Genomic DNA, 22,714 nt, shown 5'->3' on the forward strand with positions numbered 1-22,714 from the left:
GTCATGCACCTTGCAGTCTAGACATAAGATTGGCTGGTGGTATGGAGTGACATCATAACCGGGAGTCAAACATTAATCCTAAAATAATGTGGACTGGGCTGGCTATGAGCTCCCTCGCTTACGAGTGAGAACGTGTTTCTGCTTATTCTCTCCAGAGTTTACATGGATCAGCTAAAGAATGTCACATGACACCCCCCCACCCCACCCCCAACATAGAAATATATCTTCCTGCACAAATCAACGAGACTGCACATTAGAAACGAGCTAGGTTATTGCTGCAATGGTTCACTTTTCTGTCCGTTTCTTGGCATAACGTGGATGGCGCTGATTAACATAGAGATTCTGAGAGACCGAAGTCCTGCTTCTGCCACCCCAGATGCAAACTGGTTTTATATTATTCTTAACGAATTTCGCACAAACCAGAAAAATGCAATAATATGTCTGTGAAACTATATATTCACAGCATTCTGAATGAACTGTGATTTATCAGTAGCAGTTCGTAGTGTGTCTGATTTTACACTGCATTAGTAATCGCCACACAAAGTTAGAGGTGCGCTATTTGATAGATTCCCCCACTCCCCCCTACCTCGGGCTTCCAGTGGGGAGACCTGAGGTCAGTTGAACCCCTCCCCATCTCATACTTCTGACTGGAGACCTTCCCAGGCAGTAGCCTACCTAGTTCATAAACTAGAAATCATGGCGCCCACTCCGACAAGGTTAACTGACCCACACGGTGACATGATATCGTCGACGTGATGTGTAAATAAGCGATACAAAACTGATCGTGCAAATGTCACCATTCTGAATTTTTTTTTGTGCGGGCGACCCGTTCCGCCCCCGGGAGGATGCCCATGTCGCCCCTGTCACCCCCATGCCTAAATCTGCCCCTGCTTACAACCAGTTGTTGTTCACAGGCATTTCATTTGGTAGACAAAGTGATCACAAATGCTGTGAAATGACAATGGTTTTACAAGTGTAAATCTTGCAGTATCATTCAATGAGGGGCAAGTTGCATGTATTTATGACTGAGGTAGAACAGCTTGCACCTAAAGCCAGAGACAGGTGCCACACGTCACGGCGGAGAGAGACGACAGTGGTCATTTATGTTTACGTCCCATGTTTATTTGCAGGGCGCAGTGACTGATGGGTATCCATCCATGAGCTGAGCTGCTGAACAGGTCTGCAACCACATCATATAACATCCTGTTCTGCACAACCCAAACCATACATACAGCGCAGGGGACCAGCTGAAACACAGCCGTGATGCGCGGCACTCGACGGTCGGCCCCATCTGCCCTCTGTTGTGGACAGGGAGCCCGGGGTGGAAAGAGAGCAGGGAGGGGAAGGAAGGGGGAAAACTTCCCACATTTTCCCAGCAGCCTCTGGAAAAGGGAGAGTACGCACGTCCCTGGTACTAGCCCTTAACCAACCTTCTGCAGGTTTATTTATGTGCAAGCTTGTTATGACTCTGACTTTTACCTTCTGTAACTTTACTTTCTATGAACCATCCCCAGTGATTGTGGCTGTGCACACAGTCAAAATGAAGGAATAAAGAGAATGGATCCCATATAGGCAACGGATAGACACAGTGATTAAAAAAAAAAAATCTTATTTGCAATAAGCTGGCTGAATGAGATAAGCCATTTTCTGAGTTGCATATAATTAGGGTTTCACAGAACTAGAGAACTAGGTGACACGGGGATACACTGTTCATAAGCCTGTCACTTAGCTCCGCTCCACGGATTTGACCAGACGCTCGAGCGAGAACGCTCAGCACTATAGACAGCGGTCAACCGTTACAACTCAGCGCTGGCCAGCAAGGGCTCACCTCTGAAGTACAACTTCAAATCAGTAAAAGCGTTTGGCTACAACTGAGTTTCTTTCTTTGTTTTTTCCCTCCTTTTTGTACTGTTTAAAGTCATCCATTACGTGGGATTGCTTCTCTGTTTTGGGGAAATGAACGACAGTCATTCTAACAATATGATAATGTGTTGGTTCTTCACACTTCAGCTGTTGGTTCAGGTGACAGTTTGATTACTCATTTTAAATGTTAGTGTGTTTCAAGTATAAGTATTTGTTTAGGTATTTATGCATATACAAGTGTGTGTATGTATGTATATATTGTATATATCACTCATTTTCAAAGTCGCTTATCCAAATTAGGGTCGCGGGTTTGCTTGAGTCTATCCCAGTGTTGCCTGGGCGTTCACACACACACACACACACACACACACACACACATGCTAAGCATTTCTGATGCAGAATCTGATTATGTTCTGGGCCTCCAAAGATAAGAACTAGAGCTAAGCTCGGCAAAAACCACCAGACATATTAAAAAAATAATAAAAGAATAAAATGTTTGCAACCCAGTGCTAGTTATACTACTACTGCTAATACTACTACTACTACTAATACTACTGGCACTACTACTATAGCCACTGTAACTGTATAAAAGGGCCACCAGTTGTGAACTTCTGCTTCAGAAGACAGTGTCTAAATGGTTATCTAAGGAAAGTATAACACAGACTCACGTAGATTCACATACACTTACATCATTTCATGGAGTAATCACTTAACATCACCATCTAAATTTAGTCAGTTTAACCCTCTCGGTATTTTTCCTGTTTAAACACAAGTCCTTTCAGCCAGTTGAATACGTTCACATTACAAATAACAACGTGTCAGATAACTAATGCACTGTGCAAGTTTTTGTTTTTCCATCAGGCTTTCAGGGTACCAGCCACCGCCCCCGGGCCTTCTCCCCCATGCACCCCAAAGTCAACAGCTGCACGTACGCCAAAGACCGCACACATAAACTTTCCGTACAGGTCAGGATTAACCATCTGACCTGTCTATCCAGGCTGCCCTCTGACCTTAAAACCAATAGGGTTAAGGACACAGGACAGCATATAAGAGACTCACGTCCCTCCCGATCGTCAGATCAACCCCCACTCCGGAGAGAACAAGTCAAAAACCCGGACAGTTTAAGTTTATGCGGTGTGCGTCAGTGATGATTCGAAGTGCTAAACGTTGTGTATCTTTCGTAAATAATTAACTGTATTGTTATATATGTATATATGCCTTAATTAACATTGCCATTAGTGACGGTTGCATGTACAATTACCGTAATTTCCCTGACATCTGCCGTCACTAAGATACAAGTTTTGTATGTGTAGGCTAGTCTCTGTCAATACGTACTAGCCACATAGCCGTATCAAACATAGCATAAACGATACAATGCTTGTGTACCTGTACAGTGACGTGCATGACCTTAAGTGTAACCCCTCCTCCGTTGCCATAGTGCCGGTCAACGGTCAGCGTTCAGAGTCAGAGCCGTTGAGAGACCCAATATGGCGGCTAAAGATGGCAGCGCCCTGCCAATTATTTTCTTAGCATAGCCATGTAGCATGCTAACGTTAGCTATGTAGCATGCTACAGTCAAGATACCGATATGGCCACCGCACACTAGCGCTATTAGTGGGCTAATGAACGTGGACCAACAAGTTATTAGAGTGTATCTAGTAATGCAACAAGATGTTCCCTGTAAATAGTATTGTTTACGTGTATTCATTTGTATGTATGTTTATGTTTACATGCACGATTCACTGTTTATTCATGGTTTATATGTTTATTTCCAGTAACCACACCAGACCATATCTTGCCAAACCTCAGCCTCTTTCTGTGCAAGTTCAAGTGTCTCATGTCGTGCTGTGCATTTGTAATAAATATTAAAACCCAAATTGGATGCTTGGATTGTGTTCTGATTTAGGTGACAGATTACGGTGACAGATGGGTTGAAACTGTGTGTAGTGTGCAGATTGCGTGTATAGATTGTGTTTCAGACACCATCTGGCAACTTGGGTAACATCAGACAAACATACAAAACTTATGAATCCGTGTATGATGATTACTCATAATAAAGTTTGAGGGCCATGCAAATTTCCCAAGAGAAACAACAAACGGGAGGGTACTGGGAGATGGCATTGAAATACGACAGAAACCCGGGAAAAACTGGAGTGATGGCAGGTATGGCTCCTACAGTTCAGTGGTCCCTGCTACGGCTACAACAGCTGGAAACAACGCAGCGGCTCAGAACACTACAGTTGCTACTAGCAACAGTGGCGTTACTGGTAACACCCTTGCATCCACACAGCCTTTTTGCCTCCTCCTGCATCCTTAAAGCCCAGCATCCTCTCTGTGCAGGTAATATATGACCATGATGTATGTATCTGTGTGTGTGTGATGACATACAGTATAACAACACAGTTTGAATATGGACATAACAGCTTTATTAGCCATAAATGTCCCCACGTGAGAGCTAGATAACTTTGAAGTATCCTGCGATTAGATTTCCTACAATGAATGTAGTATAAATAAACAATCTAGTATACTGCATCGATGAAATACAACATTGTTTTACCAGGCTTTACAACACAATGAAACCAATGCACTGTTTTATTTTACAGGTGTTATTACCCTGGTGCTGTTGTTCCTGAATCACAGAGAATGAGGCAGTTGTTATTTACATACCTTGTTATGAGACACCTATTTTTGGGAAGGATTTAATGGTATATGAAATTATATGGTACAGAAACAAAGTCTAATCCTCTTATAATGTGTGTCATATGCCTATGTGATTTATAATTAGTAGTTTGTTTAACACATAGAAAGTTTTCTTTCAACCACGACAGGTTAGCTTCCTACTCATTCTTACACTTCAGTTGTGCACCACACACACACACACACACATACACACACACACACTCTTGAGACCTCTGTGTTGGTTTGTTTTTATGTCTTCATTTTAGTCTTTTTTATGCCATAGTGTAATTTACTTATCTTTACATCCTAATTATCATTGACTTAAGTAGACTGTAGCTAATAACCTCACCCCAACCCTATCAAATAAATATACTGACCTCTTTTTATTCAGCTCTAACAACTTTTTGGGGAAAAAAAGTACCTATTATCTCCCCACAAGTCAAATTTTCTTAAAAGAGACACATAGAGCACCACAAAAAGCCACACACCCTAGCGCACACACACACACACACACACACACACACACACACACACCTACCCACACACACACACACACTTACCCACACACACACACACACGCGCACACACACACACATACACACACACACACACACACACACACACACACACCACACACACACACACCTACCCACACACACACACACACACACACACACCTACACACACACACACACACAGACACACACACCACACACACACACACCTACCCACACACACGCGCACACACACACATACACACACACACACACACACAGACATATAGTATCTGATGACAATAGTGAGACCACTGCACCAGTGAGCAGGAGGAAAGTCAGATCAGGAAATGAGGAACAGTGATGGCCGTTGCTGAGACTTGAGGATTCATCATCCAGACAGTGGTGTACATAACAGGAAAAACATACTCATACTTATTCACACAGACAGAGACAGATAAGGTCTAGCTAGTAGTTGTCAAAATACAACATGGCTTTTACAGCTAAAATGATCTTTTACATCGTTTTTCTTAGGTTATATCTATGTCTGTGAGTGTTTACTTCGACAGTGGTTGTGGTAATCCGTGTAAACTACATTGTGGAACCGCTAGAGTCTTAATACATTGCATAAACTTTTTGTTTGAGAATAGTTATTAGTTTGTTCTTTTATTATTTTGATCAGCTCTTTGAGCAAAACTTATTCTAGTTTATTTCTTTTTTTCTTTTCTTTTCTTTTCTTTTCTTTTCTTTTCTTGTCTTTTCTTTTCATTTCTTTTTTTTATGTACATTTGTCAAAATTTGAGTAATTCTGAAAGACTGACACATAAATAGTTTTCATTTAAGAATCGATTTTAGGAGAGCACTTTTCTTTTGGCTGAATTACAACATTTTATTTTTTTAATATTTGTATTTCTAAGATCTATACAGAGGAATTTATTCAGCTGACTGTGTGATTATTAGTGCTACCATTAAGGAAAATATTAAGCTTTTAGACTTAGACAAAATTAATAAAGTTCATGCTGAAAACATTCAATATATCCATACATATGAATGAGTAGAATATAAAAAAAAACAACATTTCGTTTAAACACACACACACACACACACACATACACAGCCTTTAAAAAGACCCAACATCACTGATCAAAACGGAATTCATATGATGTCTCTATTTATACTTTACATCTTTACTTTATGATTTCAGATTTAAAATATTTTCTTATTCATCAGAAAAAATATAAAAAAATATATATAATGGATGAAACTGGGTTAATGTGTTGTTGTTTTTTTCCTACAAAAGATGAAGTCCATATAATCTATTTTTATAGTACATGTTACTATACGCAGTGAAAGCAAATGCTTACAGTAAGCATTGGTGAAATGCAGCAGAACTAGAAGGAATTTTTCAAGGAGAACTCTCAAGTTCTCATCCACATACCAAACATTTGACTCTTTACACTCATTCATTAACTTATATTTGTGCAGTTAAAGAGATGACCAACAGAGGTCAGTCTAGCCACATGGAATCTGACACTTAAGTGAGAATGAATTGTGAATTCTGCTTGGAGCTGATGTTTTCTTTCTTCTGTCAGTGAATCATCAGTCCCTCTCCTGGACAGGTTAGCTAAACAAAAATCTAGAAACTGAAAATGTATTGTGAATGATGAAATAGTAGCATAGCTTTGAGATTCTGTGACTTTCTGCTGAGCTCATCTAGAGCCTTAGGGAGAAGAGCATTAGAGATCATCCTTGCCAGTCAACAGACAGTTCGCTAAGTTTTTGTAAGTTGATGAAGTTCAGTTTTCAATCTCCAACTTGGATTTGAACAAACATTATTACAAACATTAAGACATTACACCGTTTTGAACATACATTATGAAAAACACATTACCTGATATCAGGCCTTAAACTGCTTGAAGACATGTATCTAACAGGGCAGAGTTGTGTTTTGGCAGTCCCATGACAAAGCTTCAATAACAAAATCACTGTCTCTTCTCATCAACAACTTTTTTTTTTCTAGGAACAAACCATGCAAAGCCTTTTCAGTAATTCCGTTGAATTCTCCATCTCTCTTGGAACTTCATTAAAGTCATGAAATCCAAAATCCAGTTTTGTTATTTTCATCAGTTCTATTAATACCCATTTTATTAATTTCATTCTTAAATTATTTTATCGATTCCTTCATGGCATTCAGTAGCAAAGGTTACTGGTTTGTGAAATGCGTCCAGATTGTTATTCTTTATTCTAGGGATAGCAGCTTTGAAAAGAATCCAGATAATGAAGATGTTGTGTTCAGTGTGAAAAGAGTAGTCAGTCCTAAGGAGCGGAGATTCATTATCTCGCAGATAATGTCCACAAGATGCTTAAGATTCTCCTCTGAGATGGATGAGAGAATGCATGGATGGAGAAATGTTGGAAGCTCATGGAACTGAACTTCATAACACCAGCGACTAGCCTCTTGCAGCTTCTTCACGGCCTCTCCGATGTTCTTTTGGATTAATTTCAGAACCAGAATCTTGATGTTCAGATGACAGGTAAAACTGGATCTTGTCACATTGGTGGAATCTGGACGAGAGTTTACAACACGGACAGAAATGTCCTCCAGCAGCTTTTTGTGAGGTTCTCTACCGACTCCTGAGCTTTGTGAAGGTCCCTCAGCGCCTGAACAGTGAATCCCCTGCCTTTTTTCTGGATGGTACGTAGTGCACGATTATACAAGGCAATAACATCCCAGCTGTGACCCTCCTCTATTGATTTGGTGTACATTTCAGTGCTCTCTGCATAACGATTAGCAAAACGTAGCTTAGTTCCATATCTGATGTAGAAATGAGTCGTAGAAGAGGGAGAGATTTTCCCCTCCAGTTTTACCCTGGCACTTTGCAAATCATCCTTTAATTGCTGCTTCAGATCATCAAAATTCTGCTCATTGTCCACATTCTCCTCACTGAAATTCCATGTTGGAGATATAACTGGCTCGGTAGGCAGCAAACATGGCTACTATGCATGACCTCCCTTCATCTGTGCCAACCTGAATCAGCTGATTGAACTAGGAAAGAACTGCAAGGCACCACTTTGAGTACATCTAAGATGCTATCTATCTATCTATCTATCTATCTATCTATCTATCTATCTATCTATCTATCTATCTAACAAAAGATAAACTTGTGGAGTTTATTATTCCATCTATTTATATGGCAAACTTATTCCATCTATTTATATGGCAAACTGGCTGACCTGACAGCACCTATCAGATCTGACCTTTGACCTCTGAGGCAGCACCTGGTGTGTGTGTACTCACTACGGGGTGTATAAGATGGGTTAAATGCAGAGGTTAAATTCACTGCTCACAGTGTGTGTGTGCGATCACGGAGGTTCTATTCTACTTTGAATGACTAAAGAGGACCAGAATGTTGGGAGAACTTAAAAATTATAAATACTTTTATGGATGTTGCCCAAAAATTCAGAAATTTGGGAGAAGCTAGAGCAATAAATAGAAACTTTAAACAGAGTTCTTAGCATCCAGTTGTCTGTGATTCTGAAAAACAAACACTTCTCCTGTGACCATGAAGGCAAACTGAGTGTGTTTGTGTGATCTGTGCATCAAACTCTGTATGATAGAACAGAACAATTACTATGCTGAATGGCTCTACAGAATACAGAGTGCTTACAAGCTATGAATACAGACTATAGCATTTATGAGTTGTATTTTTAATACACACACACACACATACACACATAAACACACATACACAGAGTATTAAATAAGACAAAAGATCAGAGTAAAGTAATATTCAAAGTTCAGTGTTTAATTTGCTGTCCCATCAGAATTTCATGTGCAGAGGATTTTTCTTATTAAGCATTTCTACAGACACCTGGACCTGAGACCCCCAGTGAGCAAAAGCCTAAGGCAACAGTGGCAAGGAAAAACTCCCTCAGATTATGAGGAAGAAACCTTGAGAGGAGCCCGACTCAAAGGGGAAGACCATCCTCTTTTGGCACAAAACAGGTTGTCTGATTTGACGCAGTGACCTTTTTTATCCATGATTTGCAACACCCCACGAGGCAACAGGAGAGACCACTGGAGCCTGAGGAATCAGCAGACACCCTGTGAAAAGAGAGAAAAAGAGTCTGTCAGGATCACATCAGTTTAATGACCTTTCAGTCATTAACCAACAGTATGAAAGAGCAGTGTGTGTGTTTCACCTGCATAAATCTTTGTTGTAGCACGAGTGTCTACTCCTTCAGTTGATAAAACAAAACATAGGCTGTGGTCCTCCTCTTTTTAAGAGCGAGCTCCCTCGTTGTCATGGAGACGCTCTTATCGCTGACTGATAACCAGCGTGAATCTTTCTGGCTGGTGCAGTCAGCTACATAGTGCCCTGGAGAGAAGAATTCGGTTTGAAGGGGTTTTGTGAATAGTCATATTTAAAAATGAGCACAATGTTAATCGTTTAGTAAAATTCACAAGTCATGAGAAAATAATTTGCTTATATCACTAGTTCTATAAGTTCTACCTCTGCCCACAACCATTATGACAGTAGACTAAGAGTGTGAGTCTGTTTGGTGGATGTGACTGAAGTAGTGGTGTGTATGTGAATATTTCCATATGAGGATATTAATCCACAGAACAGTCTCCAGTGTTTGTTTATGGATGTTCTGGGCTGTAAGGTGTGTGTTGTGTGTCAGTGATCTTACCAGAGTTCATCGTGGAGCCGATGTGACTGAGTACACTGACTAGAGTGTACCTGCCGCTCTTCTCAACCTACAAAACAGAGACAGCACACACACACACACACACACACACACACACACACACACACACACACACACACACAAAACCAAAGGACAGAAACCAGAAACAAAACACACGTTATCTGATATGTGATACCCTCTTGTCTTCTCTCTTCATCTTCGTTCAGTTTCTCTCTCCAACACACACTTTCTCTCTGTCTCTGTTCCCCACTCTCTCTCTCTCTCTCTCTCTGTCTATACATCTCTTTCTCTCACTCTCTCTTTCTCTTCTATCACACATTACATCACCCTGCTTCTCTCTGTTTTCTATCTTATCTTTCCCTCACCATGTTGTCCCTGTCTGATGCTCTCTCCTCTGCTTTGTCCTCTGCTTTTATGGAGGAAAAGAAAAAAATGAGCTCTTAAGCACTGCTCTGAGTTTGATGTCTTCTGTCTATGATAATCTGCATCTACAGTACATGTCTGTGATTCTGCTTTTGATTTATAATGTCTCTCTTGCTTGAATTAGTTCTGTCTGTCTCTTATGATTTTGGTAACATACCTGTGCAGATCACGTCCTGCTGACAACCGATGACCCCTGACCCCGGCCTCACATACAAATGTAACACAACATCATACAAATGACTTTATTCAGTATTATTACACATCATATAAATGACTTTATTCAGTATTATTACACATCATATAAATGAGTTTATTCAGTATCGTTACACATCATATAAATTAGTTGATTCAGTGTTATTACACATCATATAAATTAGTTTATTCAGTATTATTACACATCATATAAATGAGTTTATTCAGCATTACTACACATCATATAAATGAGTTTATTCAGTATTATTACACATCATATAGATGAGTTGATTCAGTATCATTACACATCATATAAATGAGTTGATTCAGTATCATTACACATAATACAAATGAGTTTATTTATTATGTATGCATTGACCTGGGGAGTGATTGAACAAAGTTAGCAATGGGAGAACATGGTAACACAATGCGTGTGTGTGTGTGTGTGTGTGTGTGTGTGTGTGTATGTGTGTGTGTGTGTGTGTGTGTGTTTTCTCACCCCTGATGTGGTACATTGAGGCGCAGCTCAGGGAGGAGGTTAATCTCGTCCTTTTGCTTGACCGGCCTGAAGGACGGAGTGAATCTATATCTTTTAATGTGGAGCACAAGGACCCTATAGAGAGAGAAACACAGATCCATTACCACTGAAATCAAAATCATATTAACTTTAACTTTCAACAATACTGTTAAAACATAACCGAAGTTTGCAAATGTGTATATTAAAGTTAAAATCAACATAGTTCAACAATAGAGTCAAGTACTTTTAAGAATGAGGTAGACGATGTTCCAGTGAAAGTCAAGAGATTCAGTGACAAGGTTTAAAGTCAGTCACTAACAATGAATCATTTAGTTGAATAGCGACACATTCAGTTTGCATAGAACTCTTAATGGTGATTAAAATCTTGCTGTGCATTAACTCACCTGGGCAGTGTGTGAAACTTGTAGCTCCACGTGGAGGACTGCCCATTACAGGTCTCACACCTGCACTCCACTTCTGAGCCCTACAGAGCACACACAAAACAGGCCTGAGTTAAGATTACACTCAACATCTGACCCCAAGAGTTTACATAGATTTAATGTTAAATGTATCACTTCATTAAGTATGACTTTAGACTAGTAATGTTTTATACAGGCTGCTGTACAGAGAGAAAAAGACTCTGACCTTCAGGTACTGGTTCAGGCTGTCGATGATTGAGCCCCTCGGAACCAGGTCCACGGAGAGATGTGTGTACTCCTCCGCTTTGGTCCTCTGAGCTCCACAGCTGGAGAACACAAAAATGACACATAAATACACATGTACCAACACTTTAAACTCCCAGTGATTAGATGCAGCTATTATTATTATTATTATTACTATTACTAGTAACAGCAGCAGTAGTAGTAGTAGTAGTGACGATATCAGAGCCTTTGTACCTGTTGCAGGTTCTGACGCACATCAGCTGGAAGCTCACGTATTTGTTCACTGGGCATTGGTAGCTCAGGTTTCCAACCAACCCCAGAGTCAAATCTTGGTTCTGCATTTGGGACAGCGTGAACATCAGGAACTCGTGAGCATCCTGAAAACACACGGAAACACAAACTTCATGTCAACACACATCCTCATTTACAACAAAAGTATCAGCACTTTAATGTCCAGTAGACTGAGTACACTGTGTGTGTTCTTACATTCTGTCTGTCGATCCTGAACTCAGGGTTGAAGGCTGCTGCCGTGTCGATCAGCTCCATCAGGAGAACAGCCTTCCACATCACGTCAGAACAGAATCTCAGTGACCACAGGTCCATAAAACACCTGCACAGAGAGAGAGAGATAAGAGAGATGAAACAATACATATGAAGACATATTGACGGAAGGAGAAGCAAAAACAGAAGTTGAGCCCAGTTGAATGGGACTTTGTGTGTGTGTCTTTGTACCTGATCAACTGGGCTGAGGGCTGGTTGATCCAGTTCTCTCTGTGGTCAGACAGCTCACGGCAGAAGGGCTCCAGACTAAACAGACACTGCAGTGTTGAATTGACATAGCAGGTCTGTCCCAGATTTGGCAAACTTAAATAACACGGAGTCAGTTAAGACATGTCATATGGACACACACACACACACAGAGCACATTAGAAAAAACATGCTTATGATCACACATACACACACACAACAGTACATTAAAAACACAAATATCTCATACAGTGTATATGAGCACCCACTCTCTCTCTCTCTGTCTCTCACACACACACACACACACACACACACACACACAACCTCACGTATATGTCTTTACCCTCTGTTCAGGAGCTGTGTCTCACTGATGATGGAGACTGTCTGAGGGCGTGGTCTCACAGCCTGCTCTGTCTCCTTCACCTCTATGACCTGAGCAGCTTCACTGTCTCCAGCAGAACAGCCCACAACACTCCTGAAATGGAGAGAGACAGACAGAGAGAGAGAAAGAGACAGAGACAGAGAGAGAAAGAGTTTGTGCTGTAGCCATGATCATTCAGTTTAAAATTTGTCTTAACCATTAACTACCCATTTACAGGCTTCAGACCAGGAGCAACACTACAGGTTTAAGTAAACACATACACTTAATAAATGTGAAAATATACAGTCATTAGTATCTGAGGAACGGTGTTCAGTTTGGGTTAATGAAAAGGTAACATATAGTGATACATTTAATATAAATATTTTAATTCAGCTTTGTCTTGTCTAACAGGTTTATGGGCTTGTTGCTATTGTTAAAAGAGTCAAACTCACTTGTCCACAACAGCGGAAATATCCCCATTTGCTGAGGTCACCGGGGCCTCTTTCTTGTCGTCCTCTGAAGCCACTGGGACGATGACCTCTTCAGTCACTGGTGTGACTGGGATTTCCTCCGTCGTCTCAGTGGGAACTGTGGCTGCTGTGTCTTCTTCCCCTGAGACGTCACGTTCTGCTGGATCCTCCTCAGGAATCAGCTCCTCTTCTTTAACAGCCTCCTGAGCTGTGGGAGTCTCACTCTCCTGGGTGGTTTCTGGACTCACCTCAGGAAGGGGCTCCTCTGTAGTTACAGCAGGACTCACTGCTGTTTGGACCAGCTCCTCTTCAGCTGTGTGAGTGGTCCTGAGGGGAAAGGCAGAAATCAGTCAGTCACAGAGAGGTCCTTTTTTTCACCAAACAAAAAAAAATTAAAACAAAACAGTGTAAGCTGTTGGCGTTCGACAAATTACGAAGCTGTACGACTAAGTCTGTCGCTTCTGTGAAACCAGCCACTACACATTTCCTCACGACAAACTGGTTGAAATTCCATTAGCTTCGAGGAGAACGGGTACTTGCGCAACGACGACCGCAAATACATCGGTGAGCGTCATTGCCCGCGGAAGAGCCGTCATAGAGACCCTGTACGCGACACCTGACCGCTGAAACACAGCTGTTTGCATTAAATTAAACAATTCTGACATAAACGACGTTATTCTCAAGAACACTTATTATACCAGCATCAAATACAAAATTATCATATGTTTATCTGTATGAGACAAAAAATGAAACAGGTTTTTATTATCCCTAAATTTAAGACAGAATTACAGAGAGAGAGAGAGATTGCATATTACCTGTCCCTGGCAGTGTTAGTTTGATTCAGAGGAACAACCTTACCCCGCTGGAAAGAAAAAAAAATCGAGTTATAATGCATACACATATTAGAAATGTTTCGTATTATTTATACTGTAGTTATTCCGCAGAGGACATCTATACCTTGATAAAATGTAGCCACTCTAATGTTCAAAAACCTTACCTTAGGGAAACAACACAAAAATTTCGAAAAGCAAGGCATAATGCTTCTTCCAAGACAAGTCAAGTCCGCAGTGCTTGAAAAAGTTCAACGAAGTCGTCAAGTGTTCAAGTGAACGGGACGAACGCGTTCTCGCCCTATATGCGAGATAATTGTATCATCGGCTGATCGTTTATTGTGACGTCATTTTCCTCCATCTGTGTAAATATTTTGGAAAGCAAATGGCCTATAGAGTGTCTATGGCGGTCAAAAATTGCCCCTCAGACTCTGGATAACTTGACAATTTATGACACCAACGAGAAGTTTTTGGAGTAAATATTAGTATACCTGTTTATTTACGTATTTATTTGTTCATATTATAGATACTTTTGGTTGTTTAATATCAAGTAGTACTTGCACTGTTTTTCAATGCATGAGCGTTTTGTATTCCCACAATTAAGCTTAAGGCTGGTTAACAATTAGGCTAATTAGGCTGGTTAACTGATGGTTAACGCCTGATTTTGAGTGCGGGAGTTTGTCTTTCCTTTTGCGATTAACGGTGAAAATTGAGTCTTGCTCACTGTTCATACGCCTGTCACTTAGCTCCGCTCCACGGATTTGACAAGACGCTCGAGCGAGAACGCTCAGCACCATAGACAGCGGTCAACCGTTACAACTCAGTGCTGGCCAGCAAAGGCTCACATGTGAAGTACAATTTCAAATCAGTCAAAGCGTTTGGCTACAAATTAGTTTTTTTCCCCCTTTTTGTACTGTTTAAAGTCATCCATTACGTGGGGTTGCTTCCCTGTTTCAAGGGAAATGAACGACCGTCATTCTTACAATATGATAATGTGTTGGTTCTTCACACTTCAGCTGTTGGTTCAGGTGGCAGTTTGATTACTCATTTTAAATGTTAGTGTGTTTAAAGTATATGTATTTGTTTATGTATTTATGTACATACAGGTGTGTGTATGTATTTATATACTGTATATATCACTCATTTTCAAAGCCGCTTATCCTAATTAGGGTCGCGGGTTTGCTGGAGCCTATACCAGCGTTCGCTGGGCGTTCACACACACACACACACACACACGTGGAAAGCATTTCTGATTCAGCATCTGATTATGTTCTGAGCCACCAGACAAACCACTGAGATAAGAGCTAGAACTAAGCTCAGCAAAAACCACCAGACTACTCCTACAGCCATTATAATTTTATAAAAGGGCCACCAGTTGGGAACTTCTGCTTCAGAACACGGTGCCTAAATGGTTATGTAAGGAAAGTATAACACAGACTCACGTAGATTCACATAAACTTACATCATTTGATAAAGTAATCATTTAACATCACCATCTAAATTTAGTCACTTTACCCTTTCAGTATTTTTCCTGTTTAAACACAAGTCCTTTCAGTCAGTTAAATATATTCACACTACAAATTACAACGTGTCAGATAACTAATGCGCTATGCGGCGTGCGTCAGTGACGATTGAAAGTGCTAAACATTGTTGTGCTAAGGGTGCATCTTTCGTAAATAAAGGGAAGATTTGTAATTTAACTTCATATAGTTTGCTATATATGTGCCTTTATTAACACTGTCATTAGTAACGGTTGCATGTACAATTACCATAATTTCCCTGCCGTCTCCCGTCACTGAGATACGAGTATTAATATATGTAGGCTAGTCCCTGTCAATACCTACTAGCCACATAGCTTTATCAAACATAGCATAAATGATACAATGCATGTGTACCTGTACAGTGACGTAAATGACCTAAGTGTAACCCCTCCTCCGTTGCCATAGTGCCGGTCAACGTTCAGCGTTCATTAGTGACCCAATATGGCGGCTAAAGATGGCGGCGCCCTGCGAATTATTTTCTTAGCATAGCCATTTAGCATGCTAACGTTAGCTATGTAGCATAATACAGTCAAGATACCGATATGGCCACCGCACACTGGCGCTATTAGTGGGCTAATGAACGTGGACCAACAAGTTATTACAGTGTATCTAGTCATGCAACCAAATGTTCCCTGTAAATAGTATTGTTTACGTGTATGCATTTGTATGTATGTTTATGTTTACATCCACGATTCACTGTTTATTCATGGTTTATATGTTTATTTCCAGTAACCACACCAGACCATACCTTGCCAAACCTCAGCCTCTTTCTATGCAAGTCCAAGTGTGCTCATGTCGTGTTGTGCGTTTGTAATAAATATTAAAACCAAATTGGACGCTTGGATTGTGTTCTGACCGACACCTCACGGTGACAGCAAGGTCCCTGAAACAGCGCAAAGGCACAGTGACACAGGGAGCAGCACACCTAACACTGTACTCTCAGTCACCCTCCTTTTCAGTAACTATAACTATACTCGTCATGACTGTGGGGAGTGTCATTCCTTTTTTGGCCATAGGGGTCCTCAGCCTTTTTGTTTTGTCCTTGTCACATGTTCAGTTTCCCTGTTCTTCATGATTGATGTATTGGTATCACCTGTGTCTTGTCTTGGCTGTCTATTGATGTATTGGTATCACCTGTGTCTTGTCTTGGCTGTCTATTTAAACCATGGTCTTCTGTTAATTCTTTGCTTAGTCTTTGAGCTGTTCCCTATGACTGTGTGTCCTTGGGTTTTTTGTTGTTGTTGTTGTTGTTGTTGTTGTTGACTGTGTAAGTTTCTGCCTTTTGATGAAATGTGTCTGTTTGCCTTTTTTGATAGAGCTTGTTTTCACTTTTTGGACTTTTTGGAAAAGCCAATTTTGCTTGAGTTTTTAGCTTTTTGATCTGATTTTTGTTTTTCTTTTTGGATTGCGCTGCTTTTTTTCTGGACTTGTGAGTTTTTGTTTTTCATTAGGTTTTGTGTTTCATTAACTGTGTTCACCCCAATTCTGGGTGGAGCATCTACTGAGTGTTTGCCTTCTACCCAGGCAACCAGGGTTCAAAGCCCACCAGGTCTAGCCTTGTGACGATACTATAACTATCTATTCCTCACTACTGGGATGACTTTGGCCTTCACATTCCAGAACTTTTGCACCTCAAGTTGCAGGTGCAAGTATTTACTGATTTTCTTCTGCTCTTTGGTGATTTTTAAGACCTTCCCGGTGAACGCCAGTCTCAGTTAAAGTCTGTAATGTGTACCATTTCTCAGTCATTTACATCAAACAGTCACTGATAACAGAGACAAGGCAGCTCCATCAGAGAAATGTAACAATGTTACTGTGATTAAGGCGTTTATTGGCAAGGTTATTTCAACCAAGAATTCATATAGCAGTTCATTTTGCTGCTGATGCTTTTATTGATTAGCTGTTTCTTTTGATTGATTCATTACAAGGCAAAGAGAGAGATGCAAGCAGGAGAAAGAACATACTCTGATTATTACCCCCCCCCCCCCCTTTTGTTTTTTTTAAATCTTTTTGTTGATTTGAGTTGATGACTCAGTGGTAGTGAATTTCAAACACTGCTGAGTCTTAGAACCTCTTCATTTTGCCAAATTCAGTGAACACACTGATGCAGATCTCCTTGAACAGTCTTCATCATTCCACCCGTCTGAATATGAAACAAATATTTATTTAGCGCATAATAAGTCATAAGAAAAGTAACTGTTATTAATTTGCTATACTTGTCGGTAATCGTAGAATACAGATAAACCCTGCCAGTGACATCACTTAGGGGAAAAAACAATCAGAGGAAAATATTCAAGAATTATTTTTTAGACAAATCACATGGATTTGTTCAATGATACCACTATGCAGAGCTGTTGTTATAAGGAGGACTCACAGAAAACTAAAGTTTAAACTAAAGTTTGAAGTTTCCATGAGCATTGTTTACTCATGTGAACTTCAACTCTTTTCTGAGTCAAACAGCATGTAAAAGACCTTCTTTTGCATTACTAAGACTGTGTTACAGATCTACCCAGTGAACAGAATTGCGTCTCCTATATTTTTCATGTCTCAGATCTGTTTATGGTACTTACTAGCATTACGGATCTCCACACAGTCCTCTCTCCTTCCGTTGTGGTTATTGGGTTCACCAGACATCCATCCACTGTAGTCAAACTTAGACCCATCACTCCACAACCACAAACCGTCCTGTAGAGAGTGACAATGATCAGGAGAGAGACCTAGTAATTCTAATCAGAGGAATGATGAACTTGCCCTGAAAACGTTTTAATTACCATTATGCTCGTCTTGCTCTATAGAAGATCTCTGTGCAGTAGTTTATGTTATTGTATCTGATAACTTGGATTAAACAAAGAGAGAAAGACCACTTGTTTGGATTTAAAGATTATTCAAAGGTCAGTTCTCTCACATCGTGGAAAGACAATGATAGTATTTTATTGTGGATCTTGAACCTCCTTTTCTTGTATTTATTTACATATTCTTGATGAAAAATCCATTTCCAAGCAATACTCTTGCTGGTCAGATGAGTCCTTTGAGTGAATATTGTCACCTGAGTAGCATCATAGGCTCCTATCCAGGTACGCTGGTTCCTCAACATCTTCCGAAGGACGCTATCTTCTGCTGCATTGCGCACAGATGCAAGGTTACCACCAAGTCTCAAACATTCTCTCTGGAGAGAGAAAGAATGAGGGGGGGGGGGGGGGGGGGGGGGTGTTCTCATTATTAATTTTATGGATTTTGTTTTTAATACTTCATCTTCCTCCCACTATGGTCTGTTTAACTATGTAATGTGTATCCTTGTTGTATAATTGCATAATGTGGATAATAATACCCATCAGAAACAGGAGTTGGGTAACTTTAGGTAGATGTAGATACTCATAACACAACATTAAAATGACTCCTTCCATTTACAATGTTTTTTCCCAATAATTATCTTTTTTTCTTTTTCTTTTTTGACTCGTTTTCCGTACCTCTGCTTCAGCCCATGTTCGTGGGGTGCTGACAAAGAGGTAACATCGATCTTGAAACTTTTCCCAACCAGGTGGACATCCGCAAATTTTTCCTATGATGTAAGAATACATCACATAAAGTCTTTAATTGCAGCATTAATGGTATTTCAGTCACTGATGTCACAACACAAATAATACAATATTTTTGTTATATCTACTACCTGTTGCACCATCAGCAATGAAGACTGCAAAGAGGAGCAGTGAAATGGTCAAAATCGCCATCGTCAATGATTCCTGGAGAGTAAAATGTGTTAAGAGGAGACAAACAACTTTTCATAGATGAAAAACAGAACAATCTATCTGCCTGGAAAAAGCACCGTACCTTGTATTGAGCTGTATGTGAGTCTTTGAGGGTTTTGTGAGTTTTGAATACACAGCTGCTCTTATATATACATGTCATCCTAACTTTGCATGTCAAGGTCAATAAGAAAGACAAACACCATATGATATATGCAAATGATCGCAGTCTGAAGATCATCAGATAACCATTTGCATATGCCCCGCTTATCTATTGGTTTAATCTTTTAAAGAAGTTGTATAAAGAACACATAAGAACAAGACAGACCAAGTGCTACAAGTCAGTTCATTTTCTGCCACAGGCATAGTCAAGTTCATATGAACTAGTGGTAACTGCGGTTGTCACTACTTATTTCAAGTGTGAAGAGTTAACATGCATGTTGATGTCCTTTGTATTAAGACCTTATTGAGCATTGAAAATATTATTTTACCAGGTTTGTGAACACAGTAAGCGCGCTCATTAATGCATTGATTGATAATATCTCAATTCCTTTCTCTGTTTCTCTTCCTCAGTTTCCAAATCTGCCAACAGTTTAGTCTTTTTCATGTGCGAAGCAGCTAGCAGCAAGTAACAATAGAAAGACAAACAACAAATGCTGTATATGCATTGGAAAAACACACTTAGTAAGCCTAATCAGGAAAAACTACACCACCACCACCCCCCCAAAAAACAAAAAACAAAACAGCAAAACAAAAACACATCAACAAAACTATGCACTTGTTTTACAAGGTTTGTGAACACAGGCTCGGTAAGCTTAATCAGAAAAACACTGCACACCTTATATTTAATGTTCTAATTCTTACAGTCCGACACTTGTGAAATCTCTCATTTTTTTAGTGTATTTTTTCTTTGAATGTCTGATTCTTCTCTTTGTTTCTGTGCTTCAGTATCAATTTTAGTCTTTTTCTTGTAAGAAGCAGTTAGCAGCAAGTGACAACAGCAAGACACGACCAACACTTGAGTTTACATGACAAGATGCACTGGAATCAGTTAGTATCTCTCTGTATGTTGTGTCTTTACATACTGGCGACATCCTAAAGCCAAAAGAACTAACAAAAAGAGAGTTAGTAAACAACGATGGAAAACATTTTAATGTCCCTCAAATAAATGAAAGAAAAAATACACAGGGTCTTCTCTACCTTTTTATAAAACCTTAACCAGGAGTAAGGTGGTGCTCTGCCTGGCTTACAACTCCATTAAATGAAAATTTACAACCGCTAATGGAATCTAAAAGCAGTTGTATTTAAAATTAATTTTTTCTCATTTAAATATATGCCGAGTTTGAACCTGATTCTCTAAGTTTCTGGGTTACCCTAGAATATCCATCTCTGACATTTCCTGTGCCAGGCTACAGCTAAAGCTAATAATCTAATCAGCCCCACAAAACGCAATAATGGAGAGACAACATTTATTATGCCTTATTGCCAGTTGATAGCCATGGGTTAAGAATGATGAACAAACAAGTCAAAACTCATTCTCCCTCCTAAGACAAGCTGCCACGTTGTTTTCAAACATCCTTTAGTGGTCAGTCCAACTATCAAAAGGTGATACTGTGGTCTAAGCTCATTTATGTCCAATCTACTTTATCAGAAGAAGATTTCTTGAACATGAGAAATAACAAGGAAATTAACGATATAATGACTTCAAGGAAATGAAAACTGCAGGAGGTAGAATAACACACAGATGTTTACACAGGTACACGTCACAAGAGCTTGATATCATATTACAGTCTAAAGATTTCACAGCTGAAAAAGGAATAAACAGAGGTATTTGCACATTGTAGAACAAGCAGAACACAAACAGAAATCAGGACCAACATGAGGAGCAACACACTTAGTCAGCTGGTTTACCTTCAGCATTGGTCGCGAGGCAGGAGAAAGGTTCAGGAGGCTTAGAGACCTGCAGTATACAGAGTAGGTACACATGCACTGGAGCCTTTAGATGATGGGCCAGTTAAGAGGGTTCACCTGTCAAATCCTAAACCTTTTGTTAGGGCCCATAAAGACTTTAAAGGAAAAGCATCCCTCAAATATCAACCTACAGAGTGTGAAAACATCCAAAAATAAAAAATAAATAAAATTTGTATTCAAAAATATAAACTGGAGTCAAAATGATGTGGTTGAGCTATTCAGTATCCTTAAGAAGTGGTTAGGAGCAAGTCAGTCCTACATCTTACTGGAGCAAAAGAGCAGTTTTGATTATCTGTGATTATCTGAATCTATAAACAAGGTGAAGATGTTCTTTACAGAAGTGGAAAACAATATTATTGGCCCAAACCTACACATGTATTGCAATGTGGACAACTCTGCAATCATGAAACCTCAAACTGGGTGACATTGTCATTGACCTTGATGCCTGTTCCATGTCCAGTTGGGTTTGTTGTAATGACGGCAGGAGGTCTCATTATTGTTCAGACCTTTTTGTCAGTCAGTAGCTGGGTTACGCAACAGGCTTTTGGAGCACTGCTTGTTCAGTCACACATCTTTTAGTACCATAACAAATTAATGCACACACACATACACACGCACACACACACACACACACGCACACACACACACACGCACACACACACATGCACACACATACAGACACTGGCCAGCTTATTAGGTTCAGTTGTCTAGTACAAGCATCAACCTATTATGGCTTCCACAGTGGGATGCTGTTTATGTGTGTAATGGCATTATGCAGTTATACAGATACATGCAGATAACATATGATGCACAATGTGAAACCGGTTGTGTTTCACATGTATTTCGTTTGGTGGCCAGAGTGATCATAAGCACTGTTAAATGGTGATGGGTTGACTAGTTTAAATCAGGCCATATCATTCAGTGAGGGGTCAGGTATATGTGTGTATGGCTGGAGTAGAACAGGTCATACCCAGAACAGGAAACAGGCACTGCAGGTCATTGCAGAGAGAGAGACGACAATGGTCATTTATGTTTACATTCCATGTTTACTTTCAACGTGCCGGACTAATGGGTATCCATCCATGAGCCAAGCTGTGTAATAGCTCTACAACCACAGCGTATAACATCCTGTTCTGCACAAACCAAACGATGTGTACAGTGCCAAGGACCAACCCAGACACAGGTGTGCTGTGTGATGCTCAGTGGTCAGCCCCCTCTGCCTGCCATTGTGCAGAGGGAGCTCGAGGCAGAGAGAGAGCAGAGAGGGGCAGGGAGGGGGAGAGTACAGGTCATGGCAGAGAGAGAGGACAACGGTCATTTATGTTTACTTTCCATGTTTATTTTCAATGTAATAACTGATGGGTATCCATCCATGAGCCAAGTTGTTGTGATTTCCCATTGGACAGCTACACCAACAAGACTATAATACCTTGTTTTGAAAAACTCAAGGCAAACAGTACAGTACAAAATCAGAGCTGTGAGCCAACAGCAACAAGGGAGCTGGACAA

At 40.2% G+C, this 22,714-nt stretch overlaps 1 protein-coding gene across 1 annotated transcript; it reads right to left on the reverse strand.

Annotated features, from left to right (window-relative positions):
• Positions 1 to 18,039: 18,039 nt before the first annotated feature.
• Positions 18,040 to 19,220, reverse strand: LOC115816453 (ladderlectin-like). The gene is made up of 4 exons (XM_030779408.1): positions 19,160 to 19,220; positions 18,960 to 19,051; positions 18,539 to 18,658; positions 18,040 to 18,177 (listed from the first exon to the last, which is right to left on the reverse strand). Exons 1-4 carry the CDS (start codon positions 19,218 to 19,220, stop codon positions 18,040 to 18,042), a joined length of 411 nt encoding a protein of 136 aa, XP_030635268.1.
• Between the last annotated feature and the right edge of the window lie 3,494 nt (positions 19,221 to 22,714).

Source organism: Chanos chanos, chromosome 7, assembly GCF_902362185.1.
Source record: "Chanos chanos chromosome 7, fChaCha1.1, whole genome shotgun sequence".
In the NCBI taxonomy this organism is placed as follows: Eukaryota; Metazoa; Chordata; class Actinopteri; order Gonorynchiformes; family Chanidae; genus Chanos; species Chanos chanos.